Raw genomic sequence first — 21,112 nt, 5'->3', positions numbered from 1 at the left:
GGCCCATGGGCCACACATTGCCGACCCCTGATTTTCACTGAAAGTGAGCCATACTAGTTACTAAATCGTACAGTAGTACCTCGGGTTACATACGCTTCAGGTTACAGATGCTTCAGGTTACAGACTCCGCTAACCCAGAAATAGTACCCTCAGGTTAAGAACTTTGCTTCAGGATGAGAACAGAAATTGTGCTCCGGCGGCGCGGCAGCAGCAGGAGGCCCCATTAGCTAAAGTGGTGCTTCAGGTTAAGAACAGTTTCAGGTTAAGAACAGACCTCCGGAACAAATTAAGTACTTAACCTGAGGTACCACTGTATTGTGAGATGCCTTTACTTGCTTTTTTTGCATCCTTGTTTTCAGTTTGCATCTTAGAACTGAGCTTGGCATTGGAAAATTTGCCAAATCTGTGCTCACTCTCTCTCTCACTCACACACTGGTATTATGGTAGCGAATAGAAGAATGGTCCAGATAAGCGAGTAATAAGAGCAGTGATGTGTGGTTGACAGAAAGAAGAACAGGGAAGTATTCATGTAAGGTGCAGGTGGTCAGTCCCTTTTGAATTTGTTTTTCAAATGAATTTTCACAACAGTGAGGGCTAGAAACTTTAAAATGGCTGACACCTTTGGGGCTCTACAACAGGCTTGCTTTCTGTGTGCGTGGAACTGGAGAAGATGGGCAATCCTAGGCACATACTCTCTCTGTGTGGCTTCTGCAGTGATGATCCTCAGCACCAGTGCATAGTTTCCAAGTCCGTCTGTTTTGTTTCCTCTCCCCTCCCTCTGCAGGCCCGGGTAGAACCACCCCCCAGTGCCTCTGTGGTCCTCAACCCACATCACAACATTGAGAGCCGGCTCATGGATATGCGAAGGACTATTCAGGTGAGAGTGCGTGTGTAATACCTGCTGGGCTGCTTCACTTTCGTTGCAGTGTTATTTTGCAGGGATTTCCAATTCTTGGACGTGTTAATTCACCAGATCCTGCAAGCCACCCATTCTGTGTGCAATATGCTGTGATCCTCTTCCTGACCCTGTTCATGCAGTAGATGCCAGGAGCTATGGCTGATATAAATGCAGTGTATTTGTACAGACCCCCTCCCCTCCCATGACCTGTTGCAGGGTTTAATTTAGTTTTTAATATTATTATTATTATTATTATTATTGTAAAGGGGTGAGCTTCTGTTGCTCGGTTCCTGCTCCTGCCAACCTAGCAGTTCGAAAGCATGTCAGAGTGCATGTAGATAAATAGGTATCACTCCAGTGGGAAGGTAAACGGCGTTTACGTGTGCTGCTCTGGTTTGCCAGAAGCGGCTTAGTCATGCTGTCCACATGACCCGGAAGCTGTACGCCGGCTCCCTCGGCCAGTAAAGCGAGATGAGCGCCGCAACCCCAGAGTCGGTCACGACTGGACCTAATGGTCAGGGGTCCCTTTACCTTAGGCTTCCTTTCCCCCCAGGCATGTTGCTGGGTGTTCAGATGGCTCTCAGGACATGAACATATTTGCATAAAATTTCACATTGTAATTTTTTAAATAGAGGGATGCAAATGTAAGTGGGGGTGACTGGGGTCTTCATCCCACTATATCATTTTCATCGCACTATATCATTAAGAATATCAAAACCGTTTACAAAAGTACCGTATTTTTCCTTCTATAACACGCAGATTTTTTCTCCTAAAAAGGAAGGGGAAATGTCTGTGCGTGTTATTGAGCGAATGTGTGGTCCCTGGAGCCAAATGGCGCGAGGGGAGGCAAAAAAAATCAGGCAAAATTCAAATCGCGTCTCGGAGAAGGGAAACCTGAAAAGAGGAAGCGGCTGCTTTCCTGCATTCTGCCTCAGGGTCTTACTGCCCACCCACCTCTGTTTCCTTGCTGTGTTTGCTGAAACGGAACAAAGAGCAGGGAAAGCCCCTCCCCTCCAGGCAAGCAGAGGGGAAAGCAGAATGTCGTCTCTGTGCTCCGTGCTGCTGAAAACATGCAGGAGGGAGAGAGAGAGAGAGAGAGAGAGAAAGAGAGAGAGAGAGAGAGAGAGAGAGAGAGAGCGAGAGCTGGCTGGCTTGGGTGGGTAGGTGAGGGAAAACTTTTGCCTTCCTTTCCTCCCTCCCGTTATACCCCTCTCCTGCATTCTTAGCCAGCTGCTTCTCTGCACACCCCTCTCGTGCTCCTTGTCCGTTCTGTGTTTTTCCTTCCCTTCCCACTTAAAATGTGATTAAAAAGCATGGATCCACATGGATCCTCAGGATCTTTGCATTGGGTCACCCCAAATTCACCATCAGATCACATAGCATGTCCATGGCTACAGCCTGCCCCCCAAAAATCACGCACCCACTGTTGCCTGGGGCTGCAATGGTGCAAAAATGTGGTTAAAAAGCATGGATCCACATGGATCCTCAGGATCTTTGCATTGGGTCAGCCCAAATTTACCATCAGATCACATAGCATGTCCATGGCTACAGCCTGCCCCCCAAAAATCACGCACCCACTGTTGCCTGGGGCTGCAATGGTGCAAAAATGTGGTTAAAAAGCATCGATCCACATGGATCCTCAGGATCTTTGCATTGGGTCAGCCCAAATTCACCATCAGATCACATAGCATGTCCATGGCTACAGCCTGCCCCCCAAAAATCACGCACCCACTGTTGCCTGGGGCTGCAATGGTGCAAAAACGTGGTTACAAAACATGGATCCACATGGATCCTCAGGATCTTTGCATTGGGTCAGCCCAAATTCACCATCAGAGCACATAGCATGTCCATGGCTACAGCCTGCCCCCCAAAAATCATGCACCCACTGTTGCCTGGGGCTGCAATGGTGCAAAAACGTGGTTACAAAGCATGGATTACAGGGATTACAGGGATTCTCAGGATTTTTGCATTGGGTCACCCCAAATTCACCATCAGATCACATGTCTGTGGCCACAGCATGAAGCACAAAAATGATACATCCACTGTTTCATTCAGAATGTTTTTTCCCTTGTTTTCCTCCTCTAAAAACGATGTGCGTGTTATGGTCAGGTGCGTGTTATAGAGTGAAAAATACGGTATCTGCATATAATAAAAGCACACACGCAAAAATTAAAACTGTAGCTCATCAGCTAACGGTCATGGAAAGATGGGTTCTGAATCGCCTGCGTAAACCTTCCAGAATCGAAAGGTTTTCAGCAGGCGTTTAGAGGTTGAAACAGAAGGTGCTTGCTGAATCTCTGCTGGAAAAGCTTTCTGCAGGCCTGGTCCGATGACACTGAAGGCTCTATTTCCTGTTGATGTCAAAAGAGCCTCGCCAACTTGGGGCAGAGCCAACGTGCGGTTTGGTAAATGTGAAGCTTGAACGGAGCTTACAGAGAGAAATGCTTTTTTCCTGAATAGCAAATACTTCCTGTAGCCCTATACAAATCGGCTGAGTGTTGCAATAGTTTGGCCCCTATGGTAAATATCTCCTGGTCTAGGCCATTCCCCTGCTTAAGGGAAATTGGGAGGGGGACCCTCAAAAGTAAATAATGGGGGACCCACCCTTACAACTTGACTTGGAATAGGCTTGGAAAAACGGATTGTCAGCCTCCCCCCAAGAGAAAGCGTGTCGTTTCCGTTGGCCCCTTAGTCCAGTGCAAAGTTCAGACCCTGTTTGTGCCTGTTGATGCCTTCCGGAATGCTGAGCCGTCTGAGACTCCCCCCTCAGTTTACCCGGTTGTGGAGGCGGCAACCTGATGTGAGGCCCTCAAATGCTGCCCCGGCAGAAATCATGGGAATTTACTGGGGCAGTATTTGAAGGTGGACTTTTAGAGGTCTTGCCATAACATCTCCCTCCTTGCTGTTGCCACACAGATCACAGTGCGCTCCCTGTCCCACACACTTCAGTTTTTCTCTCACAACCTCCTGTTTTAAAAAAGGGGGGTAGTTGCATGCTTCACTCCCGTTTTGGGAATAGGCAGCTGCTAGTCTGGCCAGGTAGGGACGCAGGTGGCGCTGTGGGTTAAAGCCTCAGCGCCTAGGGCTTGCCGATCGAAAGGTCGGCGGTTCGAATCCCTGCGGCGGGGTGCGCTCCCGCTGCTCGGTCCCAGCGCCTGCCAACCTAGCAGTTCGAAAGCACCTCCGGGTGCAAGTAGATAAATAGGGACCGCTTACCAGCGGGAAGGTAAACGGCGTTTCCGTGTGCGGCTCTGGCTCGTCAGAGCAGCGATGTCACGCTGGCCACGTGACCCGGAAGTGTCTCCGGACAGCGCTGGCCCCTGGCCTCTTAAGTGAGATGGGCGCACAACCCCAGAGTCTGTCAAAACTGGCCCGTACGGGCAGGGGTACCTTTACCTTTACCTTTAGTCTGGCCAGAGTTGGTGGTTGTTGTTGTTGTTGTTATTATTATTATTATTATTATTATTATTATTATTATTATTATTTATACCCCTGTGGGTTTCCACAGCCACTCTGGGCAGCTCCCAACAGAATATTAAAAACACAATAAAGCATCAAACATGAAAAACTTCCCTAAACAGGGCTGCCTTCAGATGTCTTCTAAAAGTCAGATAGTTGTTTCTTTCCTTGACATCTGATGGGAGGGTGTTCCACAGGGTGGGTGCCACCACCCAGAAGGCCCTCTGCCTGGTTCCCTGTAGCTTCACTTCTCGCAGTGAGGGACTGCCAGAAGGCCCTCAGAGCTGGACCTCAGTGTCCGGGTTGAACGATGGGGGTGGAGATGCTCCTTCAGGTATACTGGGCCGAGGCCGTTTAGAACACAGACAGGCTCTCGGTGTGGGAGTGGGTGGGCTCCTGTTCAGCCCTTACTCTTCAGGGTGGGTTGTCATGCAGGCAGGGCACCCCTGGTCCCACCTGTTTGGAGTTGCTTACTTTGACTGAGACTGCCACCTGGTTCTGCTCCATAGGGTCTGAAATGTTCTGTAGGCCATCTTGAAGATCTGCAGGATGCCTTTGACTTCCGTTACAAGACGCACCAGATGTTGGGTGAGGAATACCAGAAGAGTTCACCTAGTCCAGCATCCTGTTCTCCCAGTGGCCAATCAGATACCTTTGGGGAGTCTGCAAGCAATACACGGTCCTCCATCCACCTGTGATTTCCTTCAACTGGTATTCAGAGGCATGGCTAAGATTGGAGGAGAACTGTTCTCTTCAACTGTCCTTAATTGGGGATGGTCTCTTTTAAAAACAGACAACTTGCCCTGATTTCTCTTGCAAAGTCCACAATCTTTGCCTTCCTGATTTCCATGCCACATGCCTAAAAACAGTTGGCAGGTGTGGGTATGTGGGTTTCTGTGTGCCGAACCATTGTGGTGTCTCTAATCTCCCAGCTTAGATTCTGTAGATGCCTCCATCTTTCACATCTCCCCTTTACAAACTCTAGTGGGCTAGCCATGCCAATCTATTGTGGCAACAAATAAACAAAAAAATTAAATTGAGGCACTTTGAAGACTTATTTATTGATGGGACTTTTTGCAAAGCAAGGAAAAAGAGGGTTACTGTCACACCAAAACAGCGACTGAAAGCAAAATTCCCTGGAACTGAATGGGGTAACTGTGCCCCTGAAGGACCAGGTGCGCAGCCTGGGAGTCATTTTGGACTCACAGCTGCCCATTGAGGCACAGGTCAATTCTGTGTCCAGGGCAGCTGTTTACCAACTCCACCTGGTACGCAGGCTGAGACCCTACCTGCCTGCGGACTGTCTCGCCAGAATGGTGCATGCTCTAGTTATCTCCCGCTTGGACTACTGCAATGCACTGTACGTGGGGCTACCTTTGAAGGTGACCCGGAAACTGCAATTAATCCAAAATGCGGCAGCTAGACTGGTGACTGGGAGTGGCCGCTGGGACCACATAACACTGGTCCTGAGAGAGCTGCATTGGCTCCCAGTACATTTCTGAGCACAATTCAAAGTGTTGGTGCTGACCTTTACAGCCCTAAACGGCCTCAGTCCTGTATACCTGAAGGAGTATCTCCACCCCTATTGTTCACTGAGATCCGGCACCAAGGGCCTTCTGGCGGTTCCCCTCACTGCGAGAAGTGAGGTTGCAGGGAACCAGGCCTTCTCGGTGGTGGCGCCCACCCTGTGGAACACCCTCCCTTCAGATGTGAAGGAAATAAGCAGCTATCTTATCTTTAAAAGACATCTGAAGGCAGCCCTGTTTAGGGAAGTTTTTAATATTTAATGCTGTAGTTTTTAACACTTGATTGGGAGCTGCCCAGAGTGGCTGGGGAAACTGAGCCAGATGGGCAGGGTATAAATAATAAATTATTATTATTATAAAGAACCCACAAAGGAAGCACATCCGTAATGTGCCTTGTGTTTCCTGCCTACCCTTGCTGGCTGGCGAGACGCCAGGAACCGAACTTCCCCGAGGCAATAGTTGGCAGCTTCCGGTGGGTCCTTCTTGACTTGGAAGTAGCTACCGCCGACCTCACCCATGGTATTAAATGCAATTTTTCTCTTGCAGGAAGTACGACCACTCCTGAGGCTGCAGCCCAGAGAACACGGGCATTGCAGGACATGGTGAATAATGTGAATCGTTGCCGCAAAGTGAGTCTGAACACTGTCTTTCTCTCTCTCTCTTACAATGATATTTTAGTAAGTTTCAACATTTTTAACACATGCAATAAAATCACAATTTCGTCTTTTCTCTTATTTTTATTTTTTTTTAACTTCCCATCCCATTTTCCATGGAGTTGTTGTTTCTCCCCTTCTGCTTCTCCCTATCTATCAAATCGTAGCCACAATATTATAATCTAATCGCTTCTGTGGCTCGTAGCTCAAATCCTGTTCTCGAGCTCATCGTACTATAGTCTTTCTTTAAACTGTCTGAGAAAGGCATCCATTATTCCATGAAACACTCCTCATGAGATCCTCTTAATTTTGCCCGTTCTGCATCGTCTTCCTTACCCATTCTTCTTTGGTGGGAACTTCTTCTGCCTTCCATTTCTGCACATAAAGAATCCTAGCTGCAGTTGTTACATACATAAACAACAATTTTGGGGGGTATAGTGGTACCTCGGGTTACATACGCTTCAGGTTACAGACGCTTCAGGTTACAGACTCCGCTAACCCAGAAATAGTACCTTGGGTTAAGAACTTTGCTTCAGGATGAGAACAGAAATCGGGCTCTGGCAGTGCAATGGCAGCAGGAGGCCCCATTAGCTAAAGTGGTGCTTCAGGTTAAGAACAGTTTCAGGTTAAGAATGGACCTCCGGAATGAATTAGGTACTTAACCCGAGGTGCCACTGTATTTCTGCCTCCAAAATCCCTAACAGAAATACTTCAGGGTGGTTGTTTTTCCCCGTGCTCACTTTAAACATCTTTTTTATCTCGTCATGTATCATTTCCCAAAACACAGTGGTACCTTGGTTCCTGAACGGCTTAGTTGTCAAACAAATCGTCTCCCAAACACCACAAACCCGGAAGTAAGTGTTGCGGTTTACGAATGCTTTTCGGAAGCCAAAAATGTTCCGCTTGAGTGCAGGAAATTCCTGCGGCCGATCGGAAGCCACCTTCTAACAGTTTGGGGAGTCAAATGGACTCCAAGGACGGTTTAAATTTGAGAACCAAGGTACCACTGTTCCTTTGCGATGCACCGTATTTTTCGCTCTATAAGACGCACCTTTTTCCCTCCTAAAAAGTAAGGGGAAATGTGTGTGCATCTTATGGAGCGAATGCAGGCTGCGCAGCTATCGCTGAAGCCAGAAGAGCAAGAGGGATTGGTGCGCAGCGATCCCTCTTGCTCTTCTGGCTTCAGCGATAGCCACGCAAAGCCTCTTGAGCACAGCGGGAGCGCTCCTCCCTCTTCGCTCAAGAGGCTTTGCGTTGCTTTCTTGTTTCTTGTTTTCCTCCTCTAAAAACCAGGTGCCTCTTATGGTCGGGTGCGTCTTATAGAGCGAACAATACGGTATGTATCTTTCTCAATGTCTTCACTGTACCAGGGACTGTAGGACCCTCCCCAGTGATGCCTTGCCCCCTCTGCCACCCCACTTAGGCCTGTGTTTGTAGGTACACTCTTACTTATTCACAGTCTTTCTACCAGGAACTGCTGGATCGGATCAACGAGCTGCTAGGCCGCTCCGATACCCTGAGGGACTTTCTGCTGGCAGAGCTAGCGGTGTGGCAAGATTGCCAGCGGCGGGCGTGTGTTGGGGACAATTGTGACACCAGCTTGACAGAACTGGAGAAGTGGTAAGTCTCAATGGGAAGGTCTGCAGTAAGTTTGCCTGCACCTCCAGCCTGTGCTCCTACCATCTGTGTCGCTTCACCGTAGGTTCACCGGGAGTGCTGAGAACCTCTTCCATTTGTTGCTGCTGCTTCGCACCCTGGAGGAGCTGCGCCAGAAGGTGTCCTATGAAGGAGATCCCCTGCGGGTCCAGTTGCCCCAGCAGGAGAAGCGTCTGAAAGAGCAAATTGCCTGTCTTCTGAAAAGGTGCCAAGAGGAAGGGAGGGCACCCGTCGAATAAGGGGAGAGGAAGAGTGAGTAGGGGGAGATTGTGGGTGCTGAAGGTCTTTCTGCTTTCTCCCCAGTGCATTTGTGGTGGAGATTCAGCCTTCCATGCCATTGCCCAACCGCCGGCCTCTGGTGCTGAGAACCAGCAACAAGTTCTCTGTCCGTGCCAGGTGAGGAGAGAGGTCCTTAATCTGGCAGTGGCTTCCGGGTGGCAGCCATTTTGGAATGAATTAAAAACCACTGGGCAAACAGCTTGGGGTTCTCCAGTTGTTGTCGGGCTGCCATTGGCCCCAGCCAGCATGGCCAGAGGGCAGAGGCAGTTCTATCCTCCAACAGGGCCTTTTCAGTGATGGCTCCGACCTGGTGGAATGCTCTGTCCCATGAGACTAGGGCCCTTCAGGATTTAACCTCCTTCCGTCGGGCCTGAAAGACAGAGCTATTCCACCTGGCCTTTAATTTGAATTCAGCCTGATCTTTTATTTCCCTTCTCTTCCCTCCCCCTCCCCTTTTATGAAGATCACCCTCTCTGAGACCCCACAGCTAATTCTCTCCTGACCTCCTTGCTGGCCCAAGTAGGACCAATTCAGCCAGCTAGCCCTGGAGATTATCTAATTGATTTTTATTGTTATTCATGTTTTTATACTGTATTTTATGCTGCTTTTATAATTAAGTGTTTTAAAGTGCTTTAAATTTGTTGTTAGCTGCCCTGAGCCTGGTTTTTGAACCGGGAAGGACAGGGTAAAAATAAATTTTTTTATTATTATTATTATTATTATTATTATTATTATTATTATTATTATTGCAGTGCAGCCATTTCCACCCCACTGGGCACTGAGCTTAGGGGGCACTGCGGTACGTCAGAACTTTGACCTAGTGAATTGAGCAGAACGGGAGGGAGGAATGGGGCGCCAGATTTTGGCCTTGCGCAGGGCGTTACTGAAATTTGAAAGACCAAAGCCAGCCCCTGCCCAGCGCAGGGATGAATTGGACTTGGGAGGCCAGCAACATCTTGGATGGTCACAGTTTCCGCCATCCCTGATGGAAGAGGTGATTGGATCAGGAGGCCTCTGCTTAGATGCATCCGAGAGACATATTCAGCACAGAACATTGCAATAAAAGCCACTGGATTTTAAAATGAGGGAGCAGGGAAGATTTGGTCCAGGACAGAGGCCTGCTGTCAGTGAGGCCTGGTGGTGGGGTTGTGGCAAGGTTGCCAACAGCAGGTGGCGCCAGATCCCACTAATTCTACATTTGCTCCCATCCTCCGTCCTGCTGAAAAATGGAGATTTAAGGAGGAAACAGAGCCAGGCTCACACTTGCCCTTACGGAGCGAAACTCCGCGGCCTGCCACTTTTGATCTTGTGGGTTATAACAAACTGTTGTTGCCACTTAATTCAGGCTCCTTGTGAAGCTCCTGGATCGAAACCACCCGATGGAGGTGAAGATTGAGATCGACCGGTGAGTTCCTCTTGGTGAAGTGCCAAGGTGTTTTTGTTTTATAGTCGCAAGGGCATGGCTGAAGATTGCAGCGGTGCGACTTGTGGGGAGGGCGTAGGGCTGGGTCATCTTCCGCTAAAAACTCTTTCTTTTTCTTCATCTCTTGCAGGAACGCTGCTAATTTGGAAAGGTAAGCAACAGCTGTGGAAAGGCAATGGAAAATAGTCAGCCTTGCCCATTGGGAGGCGGTGGTGGGGCACAAGCTTTGATTTGGCACCTACATGGCAGAGGAAGGGGCAGGCTTTTCCTTACCCAGCAACTTGGCCCCTTGAGCCAGTGTGGTGTAGTGGTTAAGAGCGGTAGTCTCATAATCTGGTGAACCGGGTTCGTGTCCCCGCTCCTCCACATGCAGCTGCTGGGTGATCTTGGGCTAGTCACACTTCTTTGAAGTCTCTCAGCCCCACTCACCTCTCAGAGCGTCTGTTGTGGGGGAGGAAGGGAAAGGAGAATGTGAGCCGCTTTGAGACTCCTTCGGGTAGTGATAAAGCGGGATATCAAATCCAAACTCTCTTGCCATCTTTCTTATTTATGCTCTTGATGTTTTTGCGATGCGCATATGCAAACCCTGCTTTCAGTCCTCTAAAAGTTTCAGGGTAGACATACACTCATACCTCGGCTTAAAGATGCTTCAGGTTGCACGTTTTCGTGTTATGGACGTGCCGAAACACAAAAGTACCGGAATGGGTTACTTCCAGGGTTCGGCGCATGCACAGAAACACAAAATCATGCTTTGCGCATGCACAGAAGTGCCAAATCACAACCCGTGCATGCGCAGACGCTGTGCTGCGGGTTGCGGATGCTGCGGGTTGCGGATGTACCTCCTGCATGGATCATGTTCGCAACCTGAGCATCCACTGTATTGCTTTGATTCCAATCAGTGCATCTCCTGTAACTTCCTGCTGAAATCCCATAACTCTTCGTACCAAAAAAACATGTTCCATGTTGTTGTTTATTTATCTTTCTTTTTTTGCACTGAAGTGCAGGTGCCCCTCCAAACGGCAATAATGTAATTAAGGTTAGAGGGGCATCGCGAGACAACTAATAAACTGGAATGGCGATTGGACAGTCCAATACAAATTGACCACAAATGTATTATTGTTGCATCCAATTGCATGTTGCAGAATACCTCTACAAAACACACACACCAGTTTGGAGATGGTGATGTGAAATTTGCTCGCTTGCATGGTAGGGGAATTGGCAGCAGGGAGGTGTCTTCTGGGATGTAGAAAAGGCTCGATCCAAGTCATTGCTCATGAAAGCTGAACTCCAGAACTGGTGCACATGAGCAGAAGGAAACATGGCAGCTGGGCTTCCTATTCTGCTGTTTGAGCAGAATAAAGGTAAAGGAACCCCTGACCATTAGGTCCAGTCGTGGCGACTCTGGGGTTGCGGCGCTCATCTCGCTTTATTGGCCGAGGGAGCCAGTGTACAGCTTCCGGGTCATGTGGCCAGCAGGACTAAGCCGCTTCTGGCGAACCAGAGCAGTGCACAGAAACGCTGTTTACCTTCCCGCCAGAGCGGTACCTATTTATCTACTTGCACTTTGAGGTGCTTTTGAACTGCTAGGTTGGCAGGAGCAGGGACCGAGCAACGGGAGCTCACTCCATCGCGGGGATTCGAACCGCTGACCTTCTGATTGGCAAGTCCTAGGCTCTGTGGTTTAACCCACAGTGCCACCCGCGTCCCTTCTTGAGCAGAATAGCATAACAATAAAGCTCAATCTGACTATAAACTTGTTACTGGCCAGCTGGGAATGACAAGCTTTCACAGATTGTGTGTGTGTGTGTGTGTGTATGCGCGGCCACTTTTAAAAATCTCTCCCTCTCTCATTTGTAGGTTTCGGAGGTTCAACATCTTGCCGTCAACCACCAAAACCATGGTGATGGACCGGCCCCAGGTGGAGGGGCTCATCTGTGACTTCAAGTACATTGTAAGGGCCTGGTGATGGGGGAGATGCAAAACTCCTGTTTGTTTGCAGCTCTGGGATGGGAATTTGTGTTTGTGCAGCTGTGGTGGAAGAAAGACTTGACAATTCAAGTCTTGAGCTCTGGGATGACTCACTGTTACCCTGTGCCTCAAACCCCACCCCCCTACCCCAATTTTTTCCTGCTACTGTGGTTGCCACACAATTCGGAACAACGTGCAGCAAAATAAATATGGAAGACATTTTGGCCAGCTCTTTTTGAGACTTTCTTCCTCCATTCTATGTGGCTCAAACAAGAAATGTGTTAGGGAGGGGGGGGGTTATTGGGCCATTCTTGTTTTTATTATTATTATTTATTTTGTGATTTTATATTGTGATTTTATTTTGAGAACTGCCCTGAGACCTGCGGATATAGGGTGGTATACAAATTTAATAAATAGTAGTAGTAGTAATAAGAAAAAGAATAAAATTGACTTTCCCTGACCGTTCTTTTTATTTCCTCTGACATGATACCTAGGAGAAAGGATTCTGGGTTTTTTTTCAAATGAAATTTAAACATCTTTTTCAGTTTGTTAGAGATATATTTATGTATGCAACTACAGCGGCAAGGTTAAAGGTAAAGGTAAAGGTACCCCTGCCCGTATGGGCCAGTCATGTCTGACTCTAGGGTTGCGCGCTCATCTCGCTCAAGAGGCCGTGAGCCGGCGCCGTCCGAAGACACTTCCGGGTCACGTGGCCAGCGTGACGAAGCTGCAGCTGGCGAGCCAGCACCAGCGCCGCACACGGAAACGCCGTTTACCTTCCCACTATAAAGTGGTACCTATTTATCTACTTGCACTTAGGGGTGCTTTCGAACTGCTAGGTGGGCAGGAGCTGGGACCGAACGACGGGAGCTCACCCCACCGCGGGGATTTGAACCGCTGACCTTACGATCAGCAAGTCCTAGGCACTGAGGTTTTACCCACAGCGCCACCCGTGTCCCTGACAAGGTTATTGATGGCCAAAAATTGGAAAAGTAGCAGCGTCCCAACTAAAACAGACTGGTTATCTAAAATGATGGAATACTTCCATATTGCCGAAATAACAGGGAGGATAAGAGGAGATATGGTACAAAAAGTGAATAAGGAGTGGGCTATCTTTAAGGATTACATCAAAATTTATGTGGAAAAAGTAGAATTTCTGATAGATATTGAGTGAAAATGATTAGAGTGAAAGGAGAGTAGAGTCAAGATAGAAGAAGGGATTAAAGAATTAATGAAATGCATTTAAGCTAGTTGGAAAAATAAAGTAGCGTAACAAGAACAGCTGGAAGTCAAGTCACTTGGTGGGTGTCCGTGTGGGGTAGGTGTGTAGATATGTTGATATGTACAGTATAGGTAGATATTATATAGAGCAATGTAGGTATGTTTTATGTTATGAAAATAAGGTAGTGTGTTGTGTATGTGTATTGTGTAAATGTATATATGTGCTTTATATGTTAATAAAAAATTTAATTTTTTTTAAATAAATTGACTTTCCCTACTCTAGCTCATGAGGCCTGAGAAAGAGCACTGTATTCCCTCATCTGGGACCTGCTAGGAGGCCTAAATATTTATGAAGAAGACTTTAGCCTGGTGAAGTGTCTTTCTGGGGCAGGAAGTGGGGAGGAACATAATGTATGGGCCTTGGTGTGTATTTTTTTAGTACATGTATGGAGCACACTGCCTCTTCATTTTTGCTCCCCATAGCAGCCATTTTGTGCTAGGACCCACAGCCACTTTTATGGAGAGATTAGTACTGGTGCCTCATTTCTTTAACGCCCCCCCCTCCAAAAAATAAAATAAAACCAACAACGACGCCCACTGGCCTTATTCATAGGCAGGTTATGATTAAGCATCAAATGCGTGGCAGGAAGGACTTTTCCCTACCATCAATTGGGCCTTGACATTCATTTGCTGAAGCTTCCCTCCTCTCCCCTTTTAATAATGATTACCAGTCTCCCATTTCTCAGTGAGTCACTCTCTGTTCTTCCTCCTCTGAGCTTGTGACGCCCTTTGTGGTCTACGTTTGCACGAAGATGGATCTTCTTAGAGCAGGGGTAGGCAACCTAAGGCCTGGGGGCTGGATCCGGCCCAATTGCCTTCTAAATCTGGCCCGCAGACAGTCCGGGAATCAGCGTATTTTTATATGAGTAGAATGTGTCTGGCGACGCGGGTGGCACTGTGGGTTAAACCACAGAGCCTAGGACTTGCTGATCAGAAGGTCGGCGGTTTGAATCCCCACGACAGGGTGAGCTCCCATTGCTTGGTCTCTGCTCCTGCCAACCTAGCAGTTCAAAAGCACGTCAAAGTGCAAGTAGATAAATAGGTACCACTCCAGCGGGAAGGTAAACGGCGTTTCCATGCGCTGCTCTGGTTCGCCAGAAGCGGCTTAGTCATGCTGGCCACATGACCCAGAAGCTATACGCCGGCTCCCTCGGCCAAAAAAGCGAGATGAGCACCGCAACCCCAGATTCGGCTACGACTGGACCTAATGGTTAGGGGTCCCTTTACCTTTTTAGAATGTGTCCTTTTGTTTCAAATGCATCTCTGGGTTATTTGTGGGGCCTGTCTGGTGTTTTTACATGAGTAGAATGTGTGCTTTTATTTAAAATGCATCTCTGGGTTATTTGTGGGGCATAGGAATTCGTTCATTCCCCCCCCCCCCAAAAAAAAAAAAATAATCCGGCCCACCACATGTTCTGAGGGACGGTGGACCGGCCCACAGCTGAAAAAGGTTGCTGACCCCTGTCTTAGAGGCATGAGAACAGCTTTGACCTCTGCCAGGGTGTGCTGCCCAGTGTGATGGCATCTGGTTGCTTCCAGCCCTGTAAACATGTGGTTCTTCTTCTCTTTGCAGATGCTGAAGGAGCAGAAATGCGGTTTGGGCAAAGGCAAGGGCAGCAAAGGGCTCAGTGAGGTGGGTTTCCCTTTCCCAAGAGTGGCTGGCTCAATGCAGCCGTGATGTGGCTCCTTTCTGGCCTCCCAGCAGTGCTATTGATGCTGCTTAGAGGGATGGCTTTCTAAGCACACCAATCCGATCCACTCAGTTTATTACGGCCATAGACCAGCAGTTTTAAAATGGCTAATTTTTTTTTATAAAAGCAAGATACAATAGTTATGAGAACAAGCTGGAATAAAAACAGAGAGACAAGTGTCGCTAAGCAACTAGAATTTTAGCTGCTAGTGGAACGATCCAGTTGAACACTGGATTGTCGTGTGTCTAAAACGCAAGATTTCATAAAGGAAATAATAATAATATTAGTAGTAGTGCCTCCATAAGGTTTGCTGTCCTTGATTTATCACGATTTCCCTGCAGGTAATATCTGATGCACAAAATGGTGCTAGTGTGTAATCAGAGGGTTTTTATCTGATAACAGGCCTTTTAAAGAGAAGGCCTCAGTTCTCTGCAGACTTAGGTACAATATTGCCATCCCTCAACCTGGGTTTTCCATTGACTGCTGGAAATCCAAGGCTCTTAGTCAGACATAGTACAGACAGAAAAGTGTTTTTCAAGTTAAGTGTGCTCTGTCATTATTTCTTTTATTATATTCATCCATCACTTTCCACAGGAAGATGTCTCGAAGGGACTTTGGAATCTGTAAAATACAGAACAACTTGATAATAAACTGAAAACTAAATGCATGAGGGGGGGAATACAACAATGCATACAGTAGAGTTAGTTTGCTTGGAGCTTGGGGCACCCTCATCACAATAAACTGACATTGTACTGTATCTTGTGGCCTTTTTGGCACAGACACACCTAAGTACCGTATTTTTCGCTCTATAAGGCGCACTTTTCCCCTCCTAAAAAGTAAGGGGAAATGTGTGTGCCTCTTTATGGAGCAAATGCAGGTGGGAGGCTCTGCTCAGTGCTCCCTTTAAAGAGCTGTGTGGAGCCGTGAGGGCTGCCCTTCTCCTTCCTCGGGGAAAAGCCCCCAAGAGCCGCATACACACTCCGTGTGCTCTTTAAAGGGAGCGCGGCTCTTGGGGGAGCCTTAGCTGCGCAGCCTCTCCCGGGCAGGGGATGAAGGCTCCCCTTTCCTGGGAGAGGCTGCACGCGGCTATCCCATAAGCCAGGACAGCGAGCGGGATCGCTGCGCAGCGCTCCCTCTAGCTGTTCTAGCTTCGCCGCGTGAAGCCTCAGCAGGGCACGGGCAGCCTTCATCCCGCTGCCCTGCGGAGGCTTCGTGCAGCTATCCCTGGCTTTTGCGGAAGGTGGGGGAAAGGATAGAACCGCACGGCGCTGTCCCTTCCCCCACCTCCCAGAAAAGCCCCCAAGAGCCGCGCTCCCTCTATAGAGCGTGCGGCTCTTTTGGGAGGAAAGCCAGTAGGCTTGCTTTCGCTGAAGCCAGGAGGGCAAGAGGGATCGGTGCAAGAGGGATAGCCCTGCAGAGCCTCCTGAGCGAAGATGGAGGAGCGCTCCCTCTTAGCTCATGATGCTTTGCGTTGCTTTCTTATTTCTTGTTTTCCTCTCCTAAAAACTAGGTGCGTCTTATCGTCCGGTGCGTCTAATAGAGTGAAAAATATGGTACTTGGAAGTGTGTGTACAGTGGTACCTCGGGTTACATACGCTTCAGGTTACATACACTTCAGTTTATAGACTCTGCTAACCCAGAAATAGTGCTTCAGGTTAAGAACTTTGCTTCAGAATGAGAACAGAAATCGGGCTCCGGCGGCACGGCAGCAGCAGGAGGCCCCATTAGCTAAAGTGGTGCTTCAGGTTAAGAACAGTTTCAGGTTAAGAACGGGCCTCTGGAATGGATTAAGTACTTAACCTGAGGTACCACTGTAGTCAGTTGTTCTAACACTTCCTGCATCTGATGGATGGACTCTAGTCTACAGAAGTTCACAACCCAATAAATCTTTTAAGGTTCCAGAAAAATCTGTCTGTATAAAATAACAGACTCAACTAGGTGTGTGCCTTTTGCCTTTGCTAATTCTCATTCTCTCTCCCTCCCATAGGGATTATTGCCTGTCACAGAGGAGCTTCACACCATCACTTTCATCCTGGACTATTGCTACCAAGATTTTACCTGTCAGCTGCAGGTATGAGGACCTCACTGATGAAGTTAGGAGTTGGTTGTGGTTGAATGCAGTCCTCTTACTGGCCAGGTTGCTTGAAGTTAGCCTACTGAAGAAATGAACCTATGCTGCCAATTCTCATAGTAAACCAGTATGAAGTAAGCAGCACATAAGCAGCACATAAAACACTACCAAACAAACCATTCTACGTTCTAAATCTTATATTAATAATCCAAAAATTGAGAGAACAAGGTACAAGAAGCCACAAACAGAAAACTCGTTCAAATTGTGTCCAAAAGGAAAATTCAGTCTTTAAAGTTCCTTTAGCCAGGCTCCTGTAGATTTCAACAAAGGTAAGTTTGATCAAACGAGGTGTCGGCGATGTTACGCTCAAGGGTTAGATATCAACAAAGATTAAATAAAATTTCTAAATAATATCTGAACAGGCAAGTACAAAAGTCTCTACTTGGAGTCCATATGTTACATTCCTTCTTGGCTTAAGCTACAATATTTAATTTCTTTCTTCAGGAAATTCTCCCTCAAGATTTTGGTGTGTTTACATACATTCACTCGTGATATAAACCAAAACCTGATTAACCTTTAAACATTCATTATGTAATTTCTGAGAATATAAATACGAAAATCAATACTTGCACTTCATATGCTAAGTTCTTTCTTGGCTTAAGCATTTATTTTATTTAAACACTAATAAGTTTTGGTTTGTACCACCAGTGAATATTTATAAATATATCAAAACCGTGAGAGAGAATTTACTGAAGAAGCCCAAGACTCTTCATGGGCGAAACAGGTGACAAACGCCGGCACTCTGTCTAACTCTTGTGCATCACCGACACTTCATTTGATCAAACTTATCTTCGTTGAGAATATTTTTGTCACTGCAGAAGAATGAGATAGCTCTGAGAGGAGATTGGGAAGAAGGAAGATCCATTAAGCCCATCTGCCGACTGCCTTCTTCGTGTTTTTGCCCCAGTTTGTGAATCCTGGTCAAGGAGAGAGCAGAATTTATCATATGGGGACGATGGCCTTTTTAATTTGGCCCAGGGTCTGGGATTGGCATTTATTGCTGCTCTTTCAAGATTTGTGATCTTTCTCCTCTTAGACATCCACTTTGCCGGTGGTGGTCATCTCTAATACCAACCAGATGTCCAGTGCTTGGGCCTCTATCTTATGGTACCTCATGTTCAGTCCAAACCCAACGGTAAGAAACATACTACATTTCTCTCTTTTTTGGAAGCCGCCTCTGTGGGGTAGGGTTGACACCCTAGCCAGAAAGCATTTCGTTTCATTTCACTTTTAATTTGTATACCGCCTTTTAAAATTACTATACATAAGGTGGTTCGCAAGCTGAAGAAACAAAATACACAAAAAAGATCATAACCTTATAACAATCTGATCCAATACAAAAAAATCATAATAAAAACATAACTTTTGAAATAAACGACTTATGTCAAGCAAAGTAATACTCAACAATCCATTCGAATATAATAGTACACAATAAAATTATATCACCTGAGGCCCTTCTTTGTGTGCCTTCTCAGCGTGAACTTCCGGAAGGTGGCAACACGAGAACAGGGCCTTATCTGCAGTGGCTCCCCGTCTGCGGAATGCTCTCCCCAGGGAGGTCTGGCTGCTGCCTTCATTATACACCTTTAGGCGCCAGGCAAAAACGTCCCTCTTTACCTTGGGTTGATTTGATTGACATCCTGTGCCCTTTTAAAATGTTTGTGGGGTGTGTGTGTGTTATCAGGTTACCAACAACCCAATATTCTGATTATGTACTTTGTGGTTTTATATTTTGGTTTTATTCTGTGAACCACTCTTGACACCTGCAGGTATAGGGTGGTATATAAATAATAAGAATAAGAATAAGAATAAATATACACTGAGGTCCAGTGCTGAGGGCCTTCTGGCGGTTCCCTCACTGCGAGAAGCCAAGCTACAGGGAACCAGGCAGAGGGCCTTCTCGGTGGTGGCGCCCATCCTGTGGAATGCCCTCCCGCCAGATGTCAAAGAGAAAAATAACTACCAAACTTTTAGAAGACATCTGAAGGCAGCCCTGTTTAGGGAAGCTTTTAATGTTTAATAGGTTATTGTATTTTAGTGTTTTGTTGGAAGCCGCCCAGAGTGGCTGGGGAAAGCCAGCCAGATGGGCGGGGTATAAATAAATTATTGTTGTTGTTGTTGTTGTTGTTGTTAGCCAGATGGGCGGGGTATAAATAAATTATTATTGTTGTTGTTGTTGTTGTTGTTGTTGTTAATTAATTTATTTATTATATAGCAGCAAATAATAATTTGATTCAGAATTCCAATATAGAACTGCTGTCATTTAGATGTGGATACCTTGCCCATGTTTAGCCTGTAAAGACCCCCTCAGTTCGGAAGATGGCAGATTAATACCCCCCCACACACACACCTCGACCATGCTTCAGAGGATACCCGGAAACACCCCCTGGAGAAACAATCACTAACTTTGGCGCTGGTCGCCTTTTATTTCCGGACTCCATTCCTTGTGTGTGCTCCACAGCACACGACACTGCGCAGGGCATGTGCCTGCAGCAGTCTTGCACATGTGTCGACCCGTGACTTTTCTTCCCCACAGGCAACCTGCTCTTCCTACATGAAAGTCGCTTCTGTGTACAGTGGTACCTCAGGTTACATACGCTTAAGGTTGCATACGCTTCAGGTTACGGACTCCGCTAACCCAGAAATATTACCTCGGGTTAAGAACTTTGCTTCAGGATGAGAACAGAAATCGTGCGGCGGCGCGGCAGCAGGAGGAGGCCCCATTAGCTAAAGTTTCAGGTTAAGAACGGACCTCCAGAACGAATTAAGTACTTAACCCGAGGTACCACTGTAGACAACATGGCGCTCTCCCAGGTGTTGTTGGATCCCAGCAGCCTCAGCCCCATGGCGAACGACGGGCCTGGGATGAAGGGGACTTGGAACGTAGCAACACCTTCAGGGTTCTGTGTTGGGTTTTTGTAACTCTTGCGACATTGTCCCGGCCAGCTTTGTATCAAAGCTTTTGATCGTCCCGGATTTCCCTCCAACCTCATAGAATCATAGAATCATAGAGTTGGAAGAGACCACAAGGGCCATCAAATCCAACCCCCTGCCAAGCAGGAAACACCATCAGAGCACTCCTGACATATGGTTGTCAAGCCTCTGCTTAAAGACCTCCAAAGAAGGAGACTCCACCACACTCCTTGGCAGCAAATTCCACTGTCGAACAGCTCTTACTGTCAGGAAGTTCTTCCTAATGTTTAGGTGGAATCTTCTTTCTTGTAGTTTGGATCCATTGCTCCGTGTCCGCTTCTCTGGAGCAGCAGAAAACAACCTTTCTCCCTCCTCTATGTGACATCCTTTTATATATTTGAACATGGCTATCATATCACCCCTTAACCTCCTCTTCTCCAGGCTAAACATGCCCAGCTCCCTTAGCCGTTCCTCATAAGGCATCCTTTCCAGGCCTTTGACCATTTTGGTTGCCCTCCTCTGGACACGTTCCAGTTTGTCAGTGTCCTTCTTGAACTGTGGTGCCCAGAACTGGACACAGTACTCCAGGTGAGGTCTGACCAGAGCAGAATACAGTGGCACTATTACTTCCCTTGATCTAGATGCTATACTCCTATTGATGCAGCCCAGAATTGCATTGGCTTTTTTAGCTGCCGCGTCACACTGTTGGCTCATGTCAAGTTTGTGGTCAACCAAGACTCCTAGATCCTTTTCACATGTACTGCTCTCAAGCCAGGTGTCACCCATCTTGTATTTGTGCCTCTCATTTTTTTTGCCCAAGTGCAATACTTTACATTTCTCCCTGTTAAAATGCCCTGTGTCCCTCCTGTTCCCTAAATTGGTCTCGCCTGGCTCACTGTGTGTGTTTTCCCTCTCCCCTCCTCTCTTTCTCTCAGAACCAGCTATTTTTCTGCAATCCACCTGCTGCCACCTGGGACCAGCTGTCCCCTGTCCTGAGCTGGCAATTCTTGGCTGCTACTGACCGAGGCCTAAACGCAGATCAACTCAAGATGCTGAGAGAGAAACTCTATGGTAATGGGGGAGTCTGGTAATGCGGGGCCACTGTAGTGCAGTGGTTCAATTTATTTTGGATTTTCAGAACCCCACCATTTAGCTTTTATCCATTTCCACAGTCACACAATCAATCAATCAATCAATCAGTAGCTGAACTGGGTTCCACACGGTCACAAAAACA

The 21,112-nt window shown here is 47.3% G+C and overlaps 1 protein-coding gene across 1 annotated transcript in view; it reads left to right on the top strand.

Annotated features, from left to right (window-relative positions):
* STAT2 (signal transducer and activator of transcription 2) overlaps positions 1 to 21,112 on the top strand; it is a 50,423-nt gene that overhangs the window by 13,102 nt on the left and 16,209 nt on the right. Inside the window, exons 5-17 of the mRNA XM_079966349.1 lie at positions 785 to 877; positions 4,867 to 4,945; positions 6,430 to 6,512; positions 8,008 to 8,156; positions 8,239 to 8,397; positions 8,496 to 8,588; positions 9,817 to 9,876; positions 10,025 to 10,045; positions 11,752 to 11,845; positions 14,717 to 14,776; positions 16,822 to 16,905; positions 18,002 to 18,100; positions 20,814 to 20,949. Coding sequence (XP_079822475.1) covers positions 785 to 877; positions 4,867 to 4,945; positions 6,430 to 6,512; positions 8,008 to 8,156; positions 8,239 to 8,397; positions 8,496 to 8,588; positions 9,817 to 9,876; positions 10,025 to 10,045; positions 11,752 to 11,845; positions 14,717 to 14,776; positions 16,822 to 16,905; positions 18,002 to 18,100; positions 20,814 to 20,949 — 1,210 coding nt within the window. The remainder of the gene's footprint in view (positions 1 to 784; positions 878 to 4,866; positions 4,946 to 6,429; positions 6,513 to 8,007; positions 8,157 to 8,238; positions 8,398 to 8,495; positions 8,589 to 9,816; positions 9,877 to 10,024; positions 10,046 to 11,751; positions 11,846 to 14,716; positions 14,777 to 16,821; positions 16,906 to 18,001; positions 18,101 to 20,813; positions 20,950 to 21,112) is intronic.

This window comes from Podarcis cretensis, assembly GCF_951804945.1.
Source record: "Podarcis cretensis genome assembly, chromosome: 2".
In the NCBI taxonomy this organism is placed as follows: Eukaryota; Metazoa; Chordata; class Lepidosauria; order Squamata; family Lacertidae; genus Podarcis; species Podarcis cretensis.
Note: the sequence above shows the minus strand (reverse complement) of the source record. Positions and strands in the feature narration are given on the sequence as shown.